Here is a 17,548-nt window from a genome sequence, read left to right as displayed (position 1 = left end):
AAGTTTCTCACATGCCATAGACTTATTTACAGAACTTATTTTTATCAATTTTAAAATTCAAAGTTCAATTTAATGTTCTATAAACCTTTCTATGGTCATTACCATGTAAATAACTATAAGAGATCAAATGAGCAAAGAGTCCAAATAATTTTAAGAAACTATTAATTCTATAGTTCTGAAGCTAAATGCACATAAATGGTGATGGATAATCCTGGTTTTAAAAAATGGTGGGCTCATCTTGTATATGCTACAGGGATGTTGTTGATTTTAGGTACTCTCAACTGACAGCAAAAAAACATACATGTGTATCTGAACCTATGTATATACACATATATACACAAATATTTCTACATGCAACCTTGTATATCTGTATTAACTAAACATGAGTGCATACTGACATCTACCACTCTAATCTATTACCACATGGACCATTCCAGCCTTCTCCTCTTGCATATCTGTAACTCCAACAGTGAGAAACCTGGCACCTACTATCCATAATCCATTTACTTAATTGTTCAATTCCAGCATATATGGATACTGCTATTGGAATTGTTAACCTGTACCTCTGTGAGAAAAAGAACTTTATCAGCTAGAGGACAGTGCTTATGTACAGTTCCTTTTGCCTTTATTCTTACAGACTCCGCTCATTTCCAAAGTTACTTAGGTCTGCACCACCACCACCCCCCAACCCCCTTCAGTAAGGTTGCTTTATGCATCTTTAATACAGCTAGATTGCTTTGTCACATTCTTCATTCCATCCTAGGATCCTTCAACTTCAAATTTTTTATTTGCATACATTAAGGTTTGCTCTGTATGTATGCTGTAGAGTTCTATAGGTTTTGACAAAGGATAGTGTCATGCATTCACAATTAAAGAATCATAAAGAATACTTTTGGCACCCTAAACACACACACACACACACACAACACACACACACACAGACATAAAGACACAAAATGATGAGGATATATAAAAAGGATACAGGAGCCAACTAAAAAGTTCCCAATACCAAAGCTTGAACACTTTGACAAGGAATAAAGTAGTATTAGATTATTTCCCAAAGTGTAAAATAAATACCCATGACTCCATACAGACATAAATAGATGATTAGATAAATAATTGGACAGAGGAAATACAAATCTCTAATGTACAAGAATTCCAAATAATTTCTGTAGATACTCCATCCACAAGGAAGTGTATGGATAACTTCCCACTCCTGAAGTGTGTGGTGCACATCGTGACCTCTTTCCAGACAGTACAAAGTGTGGTGAGAAGAGAAACTTCACAGGGAGGAAGCTGAAGAAAACACTACCTCATCCAGCGATCAAGGTCAATATTGGCAGTGATGCTTAATGCTAACAGCACACACCTTGACATGATGTGATGAAACTAGCACTTTCCCTTTGTGGTCTAACTAACAAGTCTATAACCTCAGGTTAATGATTAAAAAAAAAAAAAAAAAAAAAAAAAAACTCAGAAAAATCCCATTTAAGGGACACTGTACAAAATTCCTAACCAGTACTTCTCATGTCAAGAACATCAGAAACAAGGAAAGTCTGAGAAATTCTCACAGACAGGAAGAGCTTAAGAAAACATGATGACTAAACATAATATGGTATCCCGGATGGGATCCTGGAACAGAAAAAGGAAATTAGGTAAAAAGTAAGGAAATCTAAATAAAGTACATAAACTGTCCAAAAAAAGAAAGTTTATTTAAAATTTTTTAAAGAATGGAGCAAAGAGTACCGAATCTTATGTTCGCTAAATGTTTATGGAACAAATGCTAAAAGAATGTTTGCATCTCTTATTCGGATACATAGAACTCAAGTCAAGCCTTAAACTCCTTTTCCTCTGCTTACGTTCTCACTGTGTGAAGTTACCATGTAACTTCGAGGGAACTAATTAGATGTTAAAATATTACATACTGAAAGTAATTCTAATTTATCAGAAGCAAATAGTGTCTCTTTGGAGTTAATATGGTCCCAAATGTTAACCCCAAAGAGAAGCTCCCATTTGGCACTTTTGGGGTAGGTGAATCTATCTCAGCCAGATCAGCTGAGATCTTATTGGAAGAAAAATTTCCAGAACCTGGACAAACTCATCTAGCTCACTCAAAGTTTTCTTCTCAAATTCTACCTTTATCCTTAATTTCCCTCTTTATTCTGAGTTTTGTTTTTGCTGTTATTTTAAATATGATGAATAAACAATGGACTGTTTCCTGGTGGGTCTCCCACTTGACCTCTGTCGGCATTGCTCCTCCCCACACTCCAGCTACACATTTACTTCAGCTGAGCTTCATCATGTAAAGCATGAATTCTTTTGGCTTTCTTGCCCATGTGTCAAGTAAAGGGCTGGTGTTGAATTAAAAAGTCTTCCAAATTAGCCACTCTAAAAGTTAAAGCAAATTATCCCAATAAATGGTTAGAGCTTGCACTGCCTGGCATGAAAGCTAGCCAGAATCTTAATTGCCCAAAGTCCCTTCCAGGGGATTAGCCACTGTATACAAAGTGGGAAAAAAAAAAAAAAAAAAAGCCTAAACTCACATAAACATACACTACAATCAAGCCTGCTGCCCAATGATGTCTCTGAGAGTACAATTCTAAGTGCCTGTACACACAGGTATTCTGAAGTGTTTCAACACAAGAAAAAGGGAAGAACTCCCTGGATGTCATTTTAACTTTCCATAAAACAAACGTTATAAATACCATTTCCAGAATATATTTTATATTTTTCATTTGTTTCACATTTTATAAAATAGTTGTCATTTCCTTAAGATTTTATATTTGTTTGAAATTTATAATCTACTCATTTGATTTAAACATCAAAATGGAGGGATTTTTATGGATGGGACCCATGGAATTTACTTATTCACTAAGCTGACTGATTTGGGGTTCAGGATCTTATTTTGAAGAGGAAAAAATTTAGAGTTCAAAGGAAGCCCTGCCATATTTTTCTTCCTTCAACTACATGTCAGAAATGAAGTTGTTTTAAGATGAAAGAAAAGGGCTATTTAGAATGCAATAGAGGTAGGTTAGAAGTAACAGGCACCCATCAGGCATCCTTGTAAGGCCCTAATAGCACTAGTGTAAACATCAGCCTACTTCCTTCATCCCATTCTAGGCACTTCAGAGTCCAATAAATGACGCTGTAACAGCAAATTACAGTCACTTGATTCCTTCTTATTGTTGAAAAATAATTTTTAAAGGTTTACTCATCTACGTTCAAGTAGCTGGGAAATGTTTTCAACACATTTTTCCCAAAGTTTTCACATTTCCCACAGATTTATGATATCCATGGTGACAACCATTGAAACTCCATGAACCCAATACAAAGGGCTTCCATTAATTTCTTTTGTAATCAGTTGAGATAAAAGTGGAACTCCATTTTTCCAATTCCAAAAATACTGAGTACCCAGTAAGTAGGGATGATTTCAGCATTGCTGAGCTCCCCCAAGGATCTCTGGCATGGTTCTCAACCTTGGCTGAACCTGAGAATCACCTGGGGCCCTTTTAGAACTCTTGATACATGGGCTATCCTCCAGACCAATTAAAGCAGACTTCTCTGGGGGTGGAACTGGGGCTTCAGTGTTTTTAAAGCTGAGGCAATTCCAATGTGTAGGCAGAGGTCAGAACCATAGGATAACAGTGCATAGATTAGCAACTCCTAGCTTTAACCAACTTTCTTGTTGCTCTTTTTATTTCACATTTTGATAGAACATTAGACCCATCAATATACCAGACATCAACCTAGACTTGGCACTTATAATTCAACATAGTACTTTTGTTGGTCATGGTGGTGTTTTTTAATCAGATGAAAAGACAATACAATAGACTATATATATACTTCCAGCAAGGCTTTAGTTTCTTCATGTTTCCTTGGCTGCAGTGTATATTAACCTTAAAGTCCAAAACAAAATTCTCTTCCTTTTAATTTATGGGATTAGTACTCCAATTATCCTGCTTCATTCACATACCACAAGGAGAATTTTACCCAAAGCCGCACATATAAAAGGCAGAACATGCTTGATAAGAGAACCAAACTGAGCTTATAACACTCAGCAGAATTCCAACGTAAACAATTTTTCTACCCCCCAAAATTCTAAAACCTCAACAACTTCAATGAGAAAATTTCATTGAAGCAAATAAAAGGAACAAAATTTGAGTCATAATTTATACACATAACTTTGCATTCCCAATGGTTTTCTTGGGATATTTCCCCATCCTCAGACCCTTCACTTCAAAATCAAATCATTGGTAGGCTTTAGTGTGTGGTAGAGAGAGGACTGCCTCCCCTAAAAAAGAAAAGAAAAGGAAAAAAAGAATCCACAGAAGCTTCAGCAGCCTGGGGCATAGAGAGAGACATGCCAAAAATTAATCTTGGAAACTTATTTTTCAGAAGGGTAACAGCTCTGCTAAGGTTCTCCTTCCCTCCCCCTTTTTTCTTTTCTTTCATGTTTTATGCAACATTGAGATTTCAACATAGATTCACGTGTTACTGAATAGCAGCAGCCAATAGGTCAGCTTCCCTTCCATGAGCCCTAGCTTTTAAGATTCCATGCTTACGATGTTGTTTGGAACCATATCAAAACTTTGTTTCCATAGGCAACTTAAAATGCTGTTTTATAAGCTTTTATAGCTCAGTAGCATTAATTCCATTTCCAAACTTTTAGTTAATATACGAAGAAAACTAGGCTAATTTGTTCTACTTATTTGGTTGTTTGACTATTGACTGCACTGTCTCCACCCAGCTCACCACTAGATATATCCACGAACTGGAAACTTATTTTATGCACCACCTAACATTCTGTTTTAGAGGGACTTTGGATCTTCCAACCATTTTCTACCAGTTTCCCTTTGTTGATGTTTTTCTAAGCTTCAGGGGGGTGGGGGGCCTGTGTTGTTCCCTCTTAGTCTTGTCTACAGTCATGAAAGGTCTGTGACTTCTAGGCTGAGAAATCTGAACCTCATATCCTACTGTTTGTTTCTGTCTGTTTCTGCTTCGTTCTCTTTCCAGTTGGTCTCTGGATGGGTTTTTTGTGATTTTGCTGTTGTTGTTGGGGGGGGGGTGTTATTAAGTCAGGTTTCCTTCCACACCCAGCTTTGGTTCATCCGTGTTCAAGCCCCCACATGTGCTAACTGGGCCACTCTATAAAATCAACAATACATACTATAAAAAGGGTGTTTTGTGGCTAATAAATACTTGTGGAGAGGATCTACAACATTTTTGCTTTCTTTGTACAAAAGTAACCCATGCTCTTTGTAGAAAAATACATCATTTTACGTCAACTACCTTCTAAAGTGGAGCTTACTTACCATAAAGAATGTTAAACGAATAACGTGTGACACAAATTCTACTGTTTATATGATCACAACGATGTTAAAAAAAAATAAATGGATGCATAGGAAATATACTGGTAGGAAAAACATCCAAATTTAACAGTAGTGGTGTTTGGGTGGGAGAACTATATGGATGATTTTTTTTCCTACTCTTCCTAAAATTTCTAATTTTTCCATCATTATAAAAGACTAAATCAATTTTTTCCAAAAGGCTTATTTAGCCTTTTATGTTTTAAATCTTCTCTGGTTCTTGTGCTGAACCTACTTCTGCCAGCCAGACCTGGAACAGCAGATACAGCACTGCTTCATACCCAGAGCTTCAAGGTACTGAGACTCCCAAGCACGGAGGATGATGCCAGCCAGTTCCATCCCCACCTCCTCTAGGTCTCTATCTCCCTACCACCTTCCTCACAGGGAAAGAGAAAACATGCTCACGTAGTTCTTGTTTTGATGTGTCAGTTTCACCTATCCATCATTTTTTCCATCCAAAGTCATATGATAAACAGCATTAGCCAAATAAATTCCATGTAATCTTTTGTCCAGTGCAGAGCAGGGATGATAAATTATTGCAGGAAAATCAGCTTCAGTGTGAGTGTCACCACCTCCGGCCTCTTGCCCACCATCTCACTCATACTCTGGAATATCACTTGCTGAGAGAGCAGGAGCATCTGGAATTCACCTGAAACACTGGAACTCTGGCTTCACAGTCCTCAGACAGGAACTTAACTTTTAACTGGACATCTTAAATTTCTATCCAAAGCCACACAGTTTTATTTTGTCAGATTCGGCCCTTTCTAGAAACACTGTTTGTGAGACCGTGGCTGATCAAGCTGCTCACAGCTTTGCTGGCTGAGCGACGGTTCACGTATCTTGGTTTGCAGCTGGGATTCCAGCACTGCAGCCGAGGCTCACCCACTCACTGCATTTCCCACGGGCTGTCCACTGGTTCCTGCTCAACGTTCACTGCTCCTTGGCTCCACACTGCTGCTGCCCAAGTTGATCTTAAGCCTGCTTACCCTGCTTAAAGTTTTGATCCCATTTCTTAATCACATCCCATTTACTTAAGCCAAATGGACCCTTTCTTCCTCCCCTGTTTTGATCCATTTCATTTCATCTACCTTCTTTTATTCCGCTTCCTCCTAATGCTTTGCCCTCTTTCCCTACTGCCTAGAATACGAAGGAGTTCCGCTCTCCACTGGAACACGAGCAGAATCAGATCCCAGCCCCCCAACTGATGATTCTCCCCTTTGAGCAAAATGCCAGGCCCCTACAGCACTGGGGCCATCACTCCTGGACTCAACGTAAATGTCATCTTCCTGTCAACCACTCTCTGAGGGGGTCCTGGGCCACTGGCTTGGATAAGCTTCCCAAATATGACCCACCCAAGACATCATTCCTCCAATCAACAGTCATTTTCAGTGTATAAACTGCTGGCCAGTGTGATTCTTGGTGCTCTGACGGGTCAGTAAGAACACCACCAAGAGAACTTACTCCGGTGTGCCCTAGTGCGATACAATAAAATTAAAATTAAAAATGCAGTTCCTCAGCCACACTAGTCCCACATTCCATGCTCAGTAGACACAGGTAGCCTTGGCTACTGTTCTGGACAGCACTGCTGTATATAGAACATGTCCCTCATCACAGAAACCCCCACTGGATCAGCACTGAGGTGGTTTATGAGACCACACTAAACTCACATCATACAATTTTGAATGCTACAAGTCAGCAAAGACTACACCTCTATCCCTCAGTACGTCCTTAGAGACTGGGCAGAATACAAGTACGTATAAAATAACAAAACTCCAGCGGGCCATCTGCCCATGCTCACTGCTTGCTGCCCCCTTCTCTCTCTCAGAAGGTTCTCTTAAAATCTGTTATCATCTTCTCTGCATAAAGTCTGGAAGCTTTTTTAATCCAAAAAGTCTAAATAAACAAAAAAGCAAATGCTAGCACAAAAAACTCTGATCCATGGCTCTTTTCATAAATCACAGGGTTACAGTTGTACACATATGTCTCTCTCAAACCCTTCAGAACAGTCCTCATCAGACACAGTAATGCTACTGACGCGACGCTCAGGTAAGGCCAGGCTACGCAATTTCTGTAGTGCATGTCTTCTTCCCAGCAAGCGTGCCAGTTTGAGACTAGAGTGAGTTTTTAAAGCCCACAACGAAAATCATCCTACTATTTTATACTTTCAACTGCCAACCCACCCCTTCTCACCCCCAGCAATTTGTCTTAGTAAACATTCTTCAAAGCCAATGTTCCTGGGAGCGTGATGCAATCTGTACATGAGACATCCTGCGTGAGTGAGTGACAGCCACGTGTCGGCTTCGGTGGCCCACAGCAGTCATCTATACGGAGCCGTTTGCTTTCCTTTGCCTTCGTCTTCCCCTTCAGTGAGTAAACGATCACTCTTACCTCACACAGCAGAAATATTACAGGCGTGCATGCTGCTCAGTGCGGGCCTAGGCTTCTCTTCCAATGTCAGTCCTTCTCATGCAGGGAGATGCCGCAAATCTCTGGCTTGTGGCCAAGCCACTAGGAGCGTGGTCACCACCTAATGCTGCGGTGCTTCCTCCCTGCCCCGCTCTACATTTCATGATTTCACAACTGCCATAACTGCCCTGTCTTATGTCTGCCCAACATGCCAACCACACTCCCCTGCCCCCTGTGCGTCCCCTGCATGGGCAGCCTCATGGCGCAGCTGCAGGTTACCCACCTTCGCTACGAAACTCACCCTGAGCACTGCTTTGATTTTCCCTGATTTCACATCAGCCTGAGCACTTAGCCACCACCACCACCTTGTCCCTGTGACTCCTGAGCCTCTCCACCCACGTGTGCCTCACAGTTTTGTGAGCTGCTGCAATTCACTGAAGCTGAAGAAACCAACTGGGAAGGTTTGTGTTCAGCTGCTTCCCACTTCTCAGCCCAGAGGTCTTCACAGACCATCCAGGTGCCCAACTGGGCATCTGCGGACGGTCCAGCCCATGCCTTCAAACCCCCACCAGCTTCATCACACTCTGCTCACTCTAGATAACTCAAGGGATACACTGGGGACCAGGTTAGCCTTGAAGGCACAAAAAATGCATGGGGAGGAGATTTAGGGAGGTTCCCTCAGGGAGCTGTGAACCAGAACACATGTGAGAAGATGACAATTCCCAGGTCCATGGGAAGAAAGAGCTTCACCCTGCCAGGGGAGCTCCTGGCTTCTCTGAAAGGACACCCACATCAGACCTAAACCCCAGGACAAAGTATCTGGTCTTTTCCTGAGACAGGTGGATAGATCACATAGGCTCAGCTCCAAGGAGCCCCCACTATATCAAAATGGGATGTAGTGAGCTGGGGGATTCTGAGGCCAGGCAGAATGAAGTTAGGAGTCTCATTCCCCCACTTACACTCCTCCTGAAACTGAAGCTGGTAGTGCCTCCTCCAAAGGAATTCCGGAGAAACCTAAGACAAGTGACAAGCCAACCTCTGGATCAGGGTAAAACTGCTCAGGAAAAGCTTTGATTGCTTTGTTGGTTTTTGTCTCTTAGATTATAAATGGAGCCCAATCCCTGAAGCCATAGATACTGCAAAGAAAACTTACCTGGGTAAGTTTCAAAACATAGACAAGATTCCCAGGAAGGAATGCTTTATAGTAAAATATATTTTCTTCTTGTCCGCTGTATACCTGGGTCTGTGATACCCCTATGAGTGCAGGGGAGAGTAATATTTTGGAACATACCCAAATCTAGGGTGTTCTGGTCTTCGTGCTCATTCAGTTGAATCACCAGGCTTTCAGCACACTGAAAAAAATAAAATGGTTTTTTTGTTGTTGCTTTTCTTCAAATTACATATATGCTACACTAATGTTTGTTTATTTTTGTGAGCTAGAAAAACAACCTCGGAAAACATCAATAAATACATGTCACATGTATCTCCACGTGTAAACAGAAAACTAGTCTTGCACTTAATATTATTTAAGAGCTAAAAATAAGGAAAAGATCTTTCCCAAGCTGAAACACACCTGAGAGCTGTCCATAGGTTATTTTATTCTCAGAGAATATCTTCCAGATTTACTCTTGCAATTGCATTATTGGCAAATATTTGTAGATAGCAAGTTTCACATACAAATTTGTTTTGGAAAATGTATTCAATCATCTTTCACATGTAAATACAACTCAGAAAAATTACTAGATCATAAAGAGCAGATATTGAAAATTTGATAAAGGAAACTAAATTTCAAGTTATTTTCATTGTGACTTGGGGCACATCCCTGTTTTTTTGTTTGTTTTTGTAGATTTTTTTTCTATTTTTATTACTACTAGATCTTCATTTCTACTTTAACCTTGGGGAGAAGTACAAAGAAGAAAGCAAGGCAGGGAATCATTACCTTCACATCGTCCTTTTCCGATGATGATCTGCTGTACACCAAATTCTTAATCTCTGCAAAAGGCATAATTCTCATCAGGATCTGCTGATTGAAGCTTTTGGGTCTTTTCTTTTTTTTTTAAAGGAAGAAAAAGAAGGAAAAAAAAGAAAGAAACTAGACGACTCATAAATGCATTGCACAGGAGCCGTATGCACAAAAGCTAGGTTTTTAGATCAGGCTTCTTAAAAATCAACTTTCCACAAAGCAGAGTATCTGATAACCCAACTGTCCACACTCTGGTGTTATTTGTGGGGACCAAAACGTAAACAAGCCCAGGAGCTCTCAGAGGAAATCCTGAGGGGGGAAAATGATCATTAAATAAATAAATGCCTTTGATTCCAAAGGAAGGCTGCTCACTACCAAAAGCTCTTCGAAATAGCACAGACTGTAAGGACATGACTCGTACCCACCTGAGGAAATCCCACATGTCTACTTCCTCAAATACCACAGATTTCAATATGTTTCAAAAGAGCTTTCAAAAGTGCATAATTCATCCTAGAAGAGGTCTGGCTTTTCCTCATGCATCGCTGAAAGTCAAGAACCCCAGTGCAACCCCTGCTGCACCTCAGCCAGCGGTGCCTGGCTGAGCAGTGACCAGCCCCAGACCCACAGGGTGTCCTCTTTCTGAATAAAGGTTTCCTGGAAACTGTAGTGGTTGGGATGTTCTGGGATGAGCAGGAAGGTCACTAAGGGGCATTTTTCTCTGTGACTTGACTGATTGGTTATCTTCCCAAATACTCAGTTGTCCATAAACAAGAGCCACTGTTGAAATAACCACTGAGAGCAAATTTGTTCCTGGGGAAAATAAGTGTTGGACATCCCTAGCAAGGGTAGGTGACTAACAATCTCCCCTGAATGTGTCTTCATATGCAACATTGTAGGGCCCTTTTCTAGACCCTCCCCTTCCCTGCTCCATGGCCCAGCTTGATGCTGATCCTGGGGAAACCCCAGGAGTTTTCCCAGCAGGTACATTAACTAGTCATGCCCTGCTCCACTCTGCCACTCCTATTAATTTATCTAATGCCTCAAACCTCCAGGTAGATTTTATTCAAGCTCATCTTTTTAATGCCAGGCAACAATGCCAGGAGTTTTCATCCATGTTTCTGCTTAGAAAAAGTACAGGGTATTCATTTATATGACTCTACATGACAAATTGTAATAAGGATAGCAAATTATAAGGATGGAGTAATAAGCAATAAGGCAAGAGGGAGCAGAGAAGCCAACAATCCCATCTGTCATGTGTTTTTTCCAAATCTGAATTACAATAATTATGAATGTGCTTTCTATCAGGCACTCCACAATAGCATATTGCTCTTGAATTCATAATGCATATTAGCTTCTATGATAAAAAAATAAAACAAAATAACCTCGATTTTTTGTGGTCATGTCAACTGATCTCAACAGGGAATGAGGACAAGGCTGTAGCTGACACAGCCTGGGCAGTTTGTGTCCCCCAGTACCCTGCCTAACTTTAAATGCAAATCCTACACAGGGCCTCCAGGTGGCAGCAGAGTAACACTTACATGAACGGCACTGCCAGAGACAGGAAAGTCAAAATAGGCCAACTTCACCCTTCATGAGCCTGCTTTTAAGTGCCAGAATCCAAGACACAAAGTTAAAATAAAGGTTTTTCATCCTACTGCATAGATGCAGAATGTCAATATGAAGCATCTACCATGTTGTCTGCCACATTATAAGTGCACAGTAGGGGTTTGATTTGGTTTTAAAACTCATATACCCAAACCCCCAAAATTGGGATAAGTGGGAAAGATACCACTAAGATGTTAAAAAAAGGAAAAGTAACCAGAATCAACATTTCAGCAGAAATATGTGCATAGACATCAAGAGAATCACACACTTTTATTTTGCCCATTGTAGGATATTCCTTTAAAGCCATCTCAAACCATAAGCTCTTAAATGATAATTACACTGCAATTCTAAAGAATTCTGTACATAAAGCATTTTTTCAGAAGAATGGTACACATTTTATTCCAGATTATTAATGAAAAATGCAGTATCACCTGGTAATCCAGTTTGCAATAACAAAGCATGTGTTCACACCTGGTAGTTAGTGCAGGTTCCAACTGCCTCTCCCCTCTCGAAAGGCCCTGATGAGCTAGTCTTCACACATTGCCATGCCTACATTTTTCCTTATAGGCTAATGTAATTTCTTTCATTTTAAAACAAATACTAAAAACTACATTAAAATAGACAAGTCTCCATAATGTACTTCATCATTTTAAAAATAACTTTCAAATTTATAAAGTCCTTATCCTAAAAGCTTTAAAAAGTATTTTGTGACAGTGTGCAGACTCAGGATGATAATAATGTGTCTTTAATTAATCTAGGACTAAACAGAACTACATCTCAGAGCTTTCAAAGAATTGGGTACTCATTCTACCGGAGTTTAATTAAATTGCTCCAAGAGAGTTTCTGCTAAATTAGTAAGATCCTTTTACACTAACCTACTGCACCATCGATTGCAGAGTGCAATCAAACCACTCATTGCTATAGCAACCCTTCAGCAGATAATGGTATCAGTAACTCTAGCTATTCTGTGTTAAAGGCCTATTAATCTTGCCTTCAGGGCCCACCCAGAAGTAAAAATTACATCTCTAAATCAGACCCACCAAACTTGATAAACGTGTTTTTTTACTGCCAAACTATAATGGAACAAGAGATAATCTCTAATACTTACGTCCACTGGTGACACTGCACCAGCAAACACAGTTTTTTAAAACAGAGTTAAGTAGCTGGAAGATTAATACTAATGTCTCCATAAGAAGCAGATTTGCCTAAAAGATTTCAACTCTGAACAAGACATCCTGTCTCCTTTTGCAAAATGGGACCACAGAGCCTAGACTTAAGCAGAGAAAAAGCTTTACACCCGTAATACAGGATGTTCAGTATTCTTTAATTTCCTTGTGGCTGTGCCATCTGACTCCGCACCCAGGAAGGAGGGTGAGAAGAATGACAATCAGAGCCAGCCAGGCCACCAATGCTGCCTTGTTCCTAAACCCTCAGGTTTAGCTGACCACAACCAACTGCCACAACTGCCTTAGTTCTGCATGGCAGCACCAAAAGCACAGTTGGAAAACAAGGTCATGTTCTCAGTTTGCTCTGTCTGCCCCACAAATGCCAAAAAAAAAAAAAAAGAAAAGAAAAGAAAAACACTTGATGGTAGGTGTTTATAGTGGCCCCATGGCAATACATATTTCAATACAGAGTTCATAGCCTTTGAATAAATCCTTTTCTGTCAATGAGCTGTGAATTCTGTGAGGGCTGGAACCAAATCAATTTTGGCCCAACACTTATATCCCCAGGGCCAAGCTTGGCACATAATAAGTGCTCGGTAAATGCTTCTCTCCTCCACCTACATCTGGTAGCCCAAAATACGTATAGCTGTTGAGATGTGATGGATCGTTAAGCAAGCTGTGAATTGAGACAGGGAAGGGAATGTTGTCCACTTTTTGATTCACTAATTCACACACTTCCCATACTAGCATATTTTATCACATTTTCTGAACTGCCAATTAACTGGACAGATGAATGCTTTTCCTCTTGATTCCCCCCGCCCTTCCAGCTTTGTAAATCCACCAGCCACCCTTTCCTCTTTAGTTATCTATTGGAGTTTCACCACTAACTACCCCATCTCTGTGTACGGCAATAATGTTTAATCCTAATGTGCATGTCCAACTCACAACCACCAGAGGATTAAAATGGCAAAAGGAACCAACTTAAGAAACCACCTGTCACTCTTAATTCAGAGACTAATACAACACTTTGAACTTTTGTTTCAATATCCTAATCACTTCTTTTTTTCTAAAACTGAAAATCTAATAAGAACATTCTTTTTGCCTGCCAAGTATAAATATGATATGGGAGAAACAATGAGGCACTTACCTATAGAAATATCAAAACGACCCTTGTTCCTCAGAGAACCCCCAACATTCCATTAAATTCTGCAAGATCAACTGGTCCCTACTGAACAGCAGCTGCAGAGCAGATACTAAAGAAATCCCTGCCCTCAAGCAACTTCAAAATGTGCTCTTTTAAAATATCATTTTTTCAAAAACAATTTAAGACATCTTTTTTGAAATAGTTTTTTAAATTTAAATGACTTGCAATATTTTTTTTTTTTTGAGCCAGAAAAGTAATTGCTAAAGAAAACTTAAAAGGGACTAAGAAAAAATATCAATATAACCACTATTAAACTTTGGTATATACTCCATATATATGATTATACCTCAATATAGCTCACCAGCTTTATTGAAGTATAATTCATATACCAAACAATTCACCCATTTAAAGCATACAACTCAACGGGTTTTAGAATATTCAGAGTTGTGCAACCATCACCATAATCAATTTTAGAACATTTTCATCACCCCAGTAAGAAACCCAACATCAATTAGCAATCACTCTCCATTTCTCTCCAACTGTCCCACCACCCACCTCCCACACCTTAGCCCTTAGACAACCACTAATCTGTCTTTTGTCTCAATGGATTTGCCTGTTCTGGATATTTCATATAAATGGAATCACACAATATGGGGTCTTTTGTGACTAGTTTCTTTCATGTAGCATAATGTTTTCAAGGTTCATCCATGTTGTAGCTTGTATCACTATTCATTCCTCTTTACTGCCAAATAATGTTCCATTTTATACACACACACATTTTATTTATCCATTCTTCATCTGATAGAAAGTTGAGTTGCTTCTACTTTTTGTTTATTATGAATAACACTATGAGCATTCATGTACAAGTTTTTGTGTAAATACGTGTTTTCATTTCTCTTGAGTATATATCTAGGCGTGTAATTGTTGGGTCATATGATAACTCTATGATTGACATATTTTTATAACATAGATTTTTACATCTCCTGAGTACCATCACCACCTTCCCCCATAAAAATCTCAAAGAATTCAGTCATGGGGGAAAAAGATACCCTCTGCCCCAAAATTTGGTTGCAATTAACAATTAAGCAGAAGTTCTAAATCATTGTATTTCAAATTGAAGTCATAATTTTCCTAATTTAATCAATTGCTTGAATAAGATGAGGCAAGTCATCTTTCAAAGATATAAACATTTAATTTTGTCTTAGGACTACTTTTATGTCCCTAAGACTTCAAAATTAGAGATTCTAATTCAATTCAGGAAGGAAACTAACCTTTTAGCTAAATTTTCAAATTAAGCTCATTTCAAATGGATAGAATCCTTAGTTGAGTACCTGTCTTTGTTCCCTAGCCTGCTAATTTGACCCAACTGCATCCAAGTGCCCATATCAGATATGAACTGAATTTGTTGCATCTACCTGAGGTCTGAGGGACCTCTTAACTGTGAGCTCAAACATACAGAGGGTTCCACCAGATGATCTCTAAAGTCCTTTCAGCTCAAATGATGAGTCTCTAATTCCATGATAAACTGGAAGGGAGGAGAAGACTATTTAGGTGTGAGAAAATACTAATGTTATTATAATAATATACAAAATGAGCGTGTCAGCTTGATAGCCTAGCTTTATCCTTGGTCCTTTAATGACGGAAGCTGGTTTTTTCCATGGGAAAGAAGAGAAAGAGGAATGACAAAGTCAGTCTCTAAAGGAAATACAGAAAATGCTAAACTGCTCTGTAAAATGCAACAATTACAAATCACTTCCTGGGGCTGAGAGCTACATTCTTTATGTATGATTTTTAATTGTGTTGAAACTGCCAAAATACCCTACTTCTAGGTGAGTAATGCTAATCAAGTCCTAGTCAACAGTCCACACTAGGGTTGAGATAGAGCTGTGTATCCCACCAAGTCATCCTGCCTGCAGAACAGCCTTCCTACCTGCTGTCCTAAAGCCTCAACACCTCAAGTCTCATGTCTTAAAAGACCTGTATCTTGATATAATGTCTGAACTGCATAGAATGGTTCTCCTAAAAAGCCCTCAAGTCAGAGTATTTAAAATAAAAAATCTTGGAAAGGAAACTTTGTGTGGGTAAAAACCCTTTTGTTTTCCCAGTAATATCTCACAGGAGATATTCAAATACACAGACTCCACCACACAAATCCCTCTGCATTCACAAACTCAAAGCACACAGGGAACTGCTACACCCTAGTCTAAAGAATGTCCAAGCGAAATAGAAAAATGTTTACCAGAAGTCAGGAGGGGAAGAAGTCAGCGGGGCGGGGAAGTGGTGGACTAATGGGTACAAAGCTATGCTGTCTACCCTAAGCAAATCAACACACAGCATATGCATGTATTGAAACAACACACTGTATCCTGCAAATATATACAAATAAAAAAAGAATGTACAAATAAATAGAAAAAAGAATGTTCAAGCAAAAAAAATACGCTCCCTTCTAGTCACTATGACACAAATAGCTATGAGCTGGTATCTTAAAACATTTATCTTCACCATTAAATCCACTATAGGCAGGTGTTATATAACTGGCACTCATAATGAGACATCGCTGCTAAGCGTCTATATGTTAGATACTGGGTAAGATGCTTTATCTGTCTTTTCTCATTCAAGTCTTACTATGAAGTAAGTATTAACGACACCCCCATCTCCACCCCTACCCCGCCATTTTCCACAAAAGCAAACACGGCTGAGTAACTTATGTAATGCTCAAAAGCCAGTTCACGGCAGAGCTGGGGTGTTTAGCAGAGTCTGCCTGTTGCTGGCGTGTGCCATCAAGACATGTCTGTGCATGTGGGGCACAAATCTCCCAGTCCTAAGGACTCGAGACAGATTAACCATTTGGGATAGAGCTTGTTTCAAGGCAATGTTTCCAACATTTGCACTTTTTCCATCACACAAATACTGGAGAGAACTCTAGAACAGCACTCCAAAGACTAAATAGCTAAATCCTCTGTTACATACTTGTAACTGGAATTCTTTAGTGTGATGGGTAAGAGCGTAGATTCTTAACCCAAGTTCTGACCTCCTGGGCAAGCTGTGTCATGTCAGATAAGTAACATAACCTCTCTGTGCTGCCACTTCCTCATTTATGAAATGGGCAAAATTGATTTCTGACTCCCAGAAATGCCTCTCTCCGTGGCCACTGGTCTGTGTATTCCATGAGTCAGCTCACAGTCACATGCCCACTGCCTCCAACAGTGCCTGGCACACAGCAGAAAACAACAAATGCTTGAGTGAAGTGACATGAAAGCGAATGCCTTGAGAGCAGGGTTTGTCTCCTTGCCTTGTTTTCGTTATTGCTGTATCAACAGCGCCTAGAACGGTGCCTCGTATAAAGTGGACCCTCAATAAATACATACTGAATGAATAAGTAAATGAGCCTACAGGACTCATGTCCACCTGCCCAGACTGTCTCTTGAGTTTGGCTCCATGGCCTCCCCTGCCTTCCACACAGGATCACGAGGGGGAAGCACTTCTGAGCCTGGCAAGAGCTGCTGCCTCAGCCACAAAGGAAGCGATCTCCCTCTCCTTTGTGACTGGAACTCAGGTTACAATCCCAACTCCCTATTTCCTTTTTAATGAAAATGTAAAAGATCATTTATGGGAAGAAGCCAAAAAATTAATGGACTAGTGAAACAAACATTGAGACAGCAAATCACACAGAGGGTTTTTTTTAATTATAAAAGAAAAAAAGAGAGAGAGAGAATGGATTCATAAAGCAGTAAATGTTATTGTAAGGGTTCTCAGTTTGTTTTATGGCCCAAAAGACTCTAGGCAGACAACAGCCTCCCAAATGATATCAAGAATTGAAGTGGGATATTGGGGGAGGCATGGATAATCTTAAATATTCAAGATGACCATGAGTAATTTGAAAACTGTCTGCATTGCC

The 17,548-nt window shown here is 39.7% G+C and overlaps 1 protein-coding gene across 6 annotated transcripts in view; it reads right to left on the bottom strand.

The window, feature by feature from the left end:
• ARHGEF28 (Rho guanine nucleotide exchange factor 28) overlaps nucleotides 1-17,548 on the bottom strand; it is a 298,642-nt gene that overhangs the window by 136,517 nt on the left and 144,577 nt on the right. For 5 of the 6 annotated variants that reach the window (XM_063085738.1, XM_063085732.1, XM_063085736.1 and 2 more), the window contains 2 exons: nucleotides 9,712-9,764; nucleotides 9,064-9,124 (listed from right to left, as the gene is read on the bottom strand). The exons of the other annotated variant lie outside the window; for it this stretch is intronic. In XM_063085738.1, the coding sequence (XP_062941808.1) occupies nucleotides 9,064-9,124; nucleotides 9,712-9,764 (114 nt within the window). The remainder of the gene's footprint in view (nucleotides 1-9,063; nucleotides 9,125-9,711; nucleotides 9,765-17,548) is intronic. 6 annotated transcript variants of the gene reach the window in all.

This window comes from Cynocephalus volans, chromosome 2 (genome assembly GCF_027409185.1).
Source record: "Cynocephalus volans isolate mCynVol1 chromosome 2, mCynVol1.pri, whole genome shotgun sequence".
Lineage (NCBI taxonomy): Eukaryota > Metazoa > Chordata > Mammalia > Dermoptera > Cynocephalidae > Cynocephalus > Cynocephalus volans.
The sequence above is the reverse complement of the archived record's forward strand: the minus strand, read 5'-3'. Positions and strand labels throughout refer to the sequence as shown.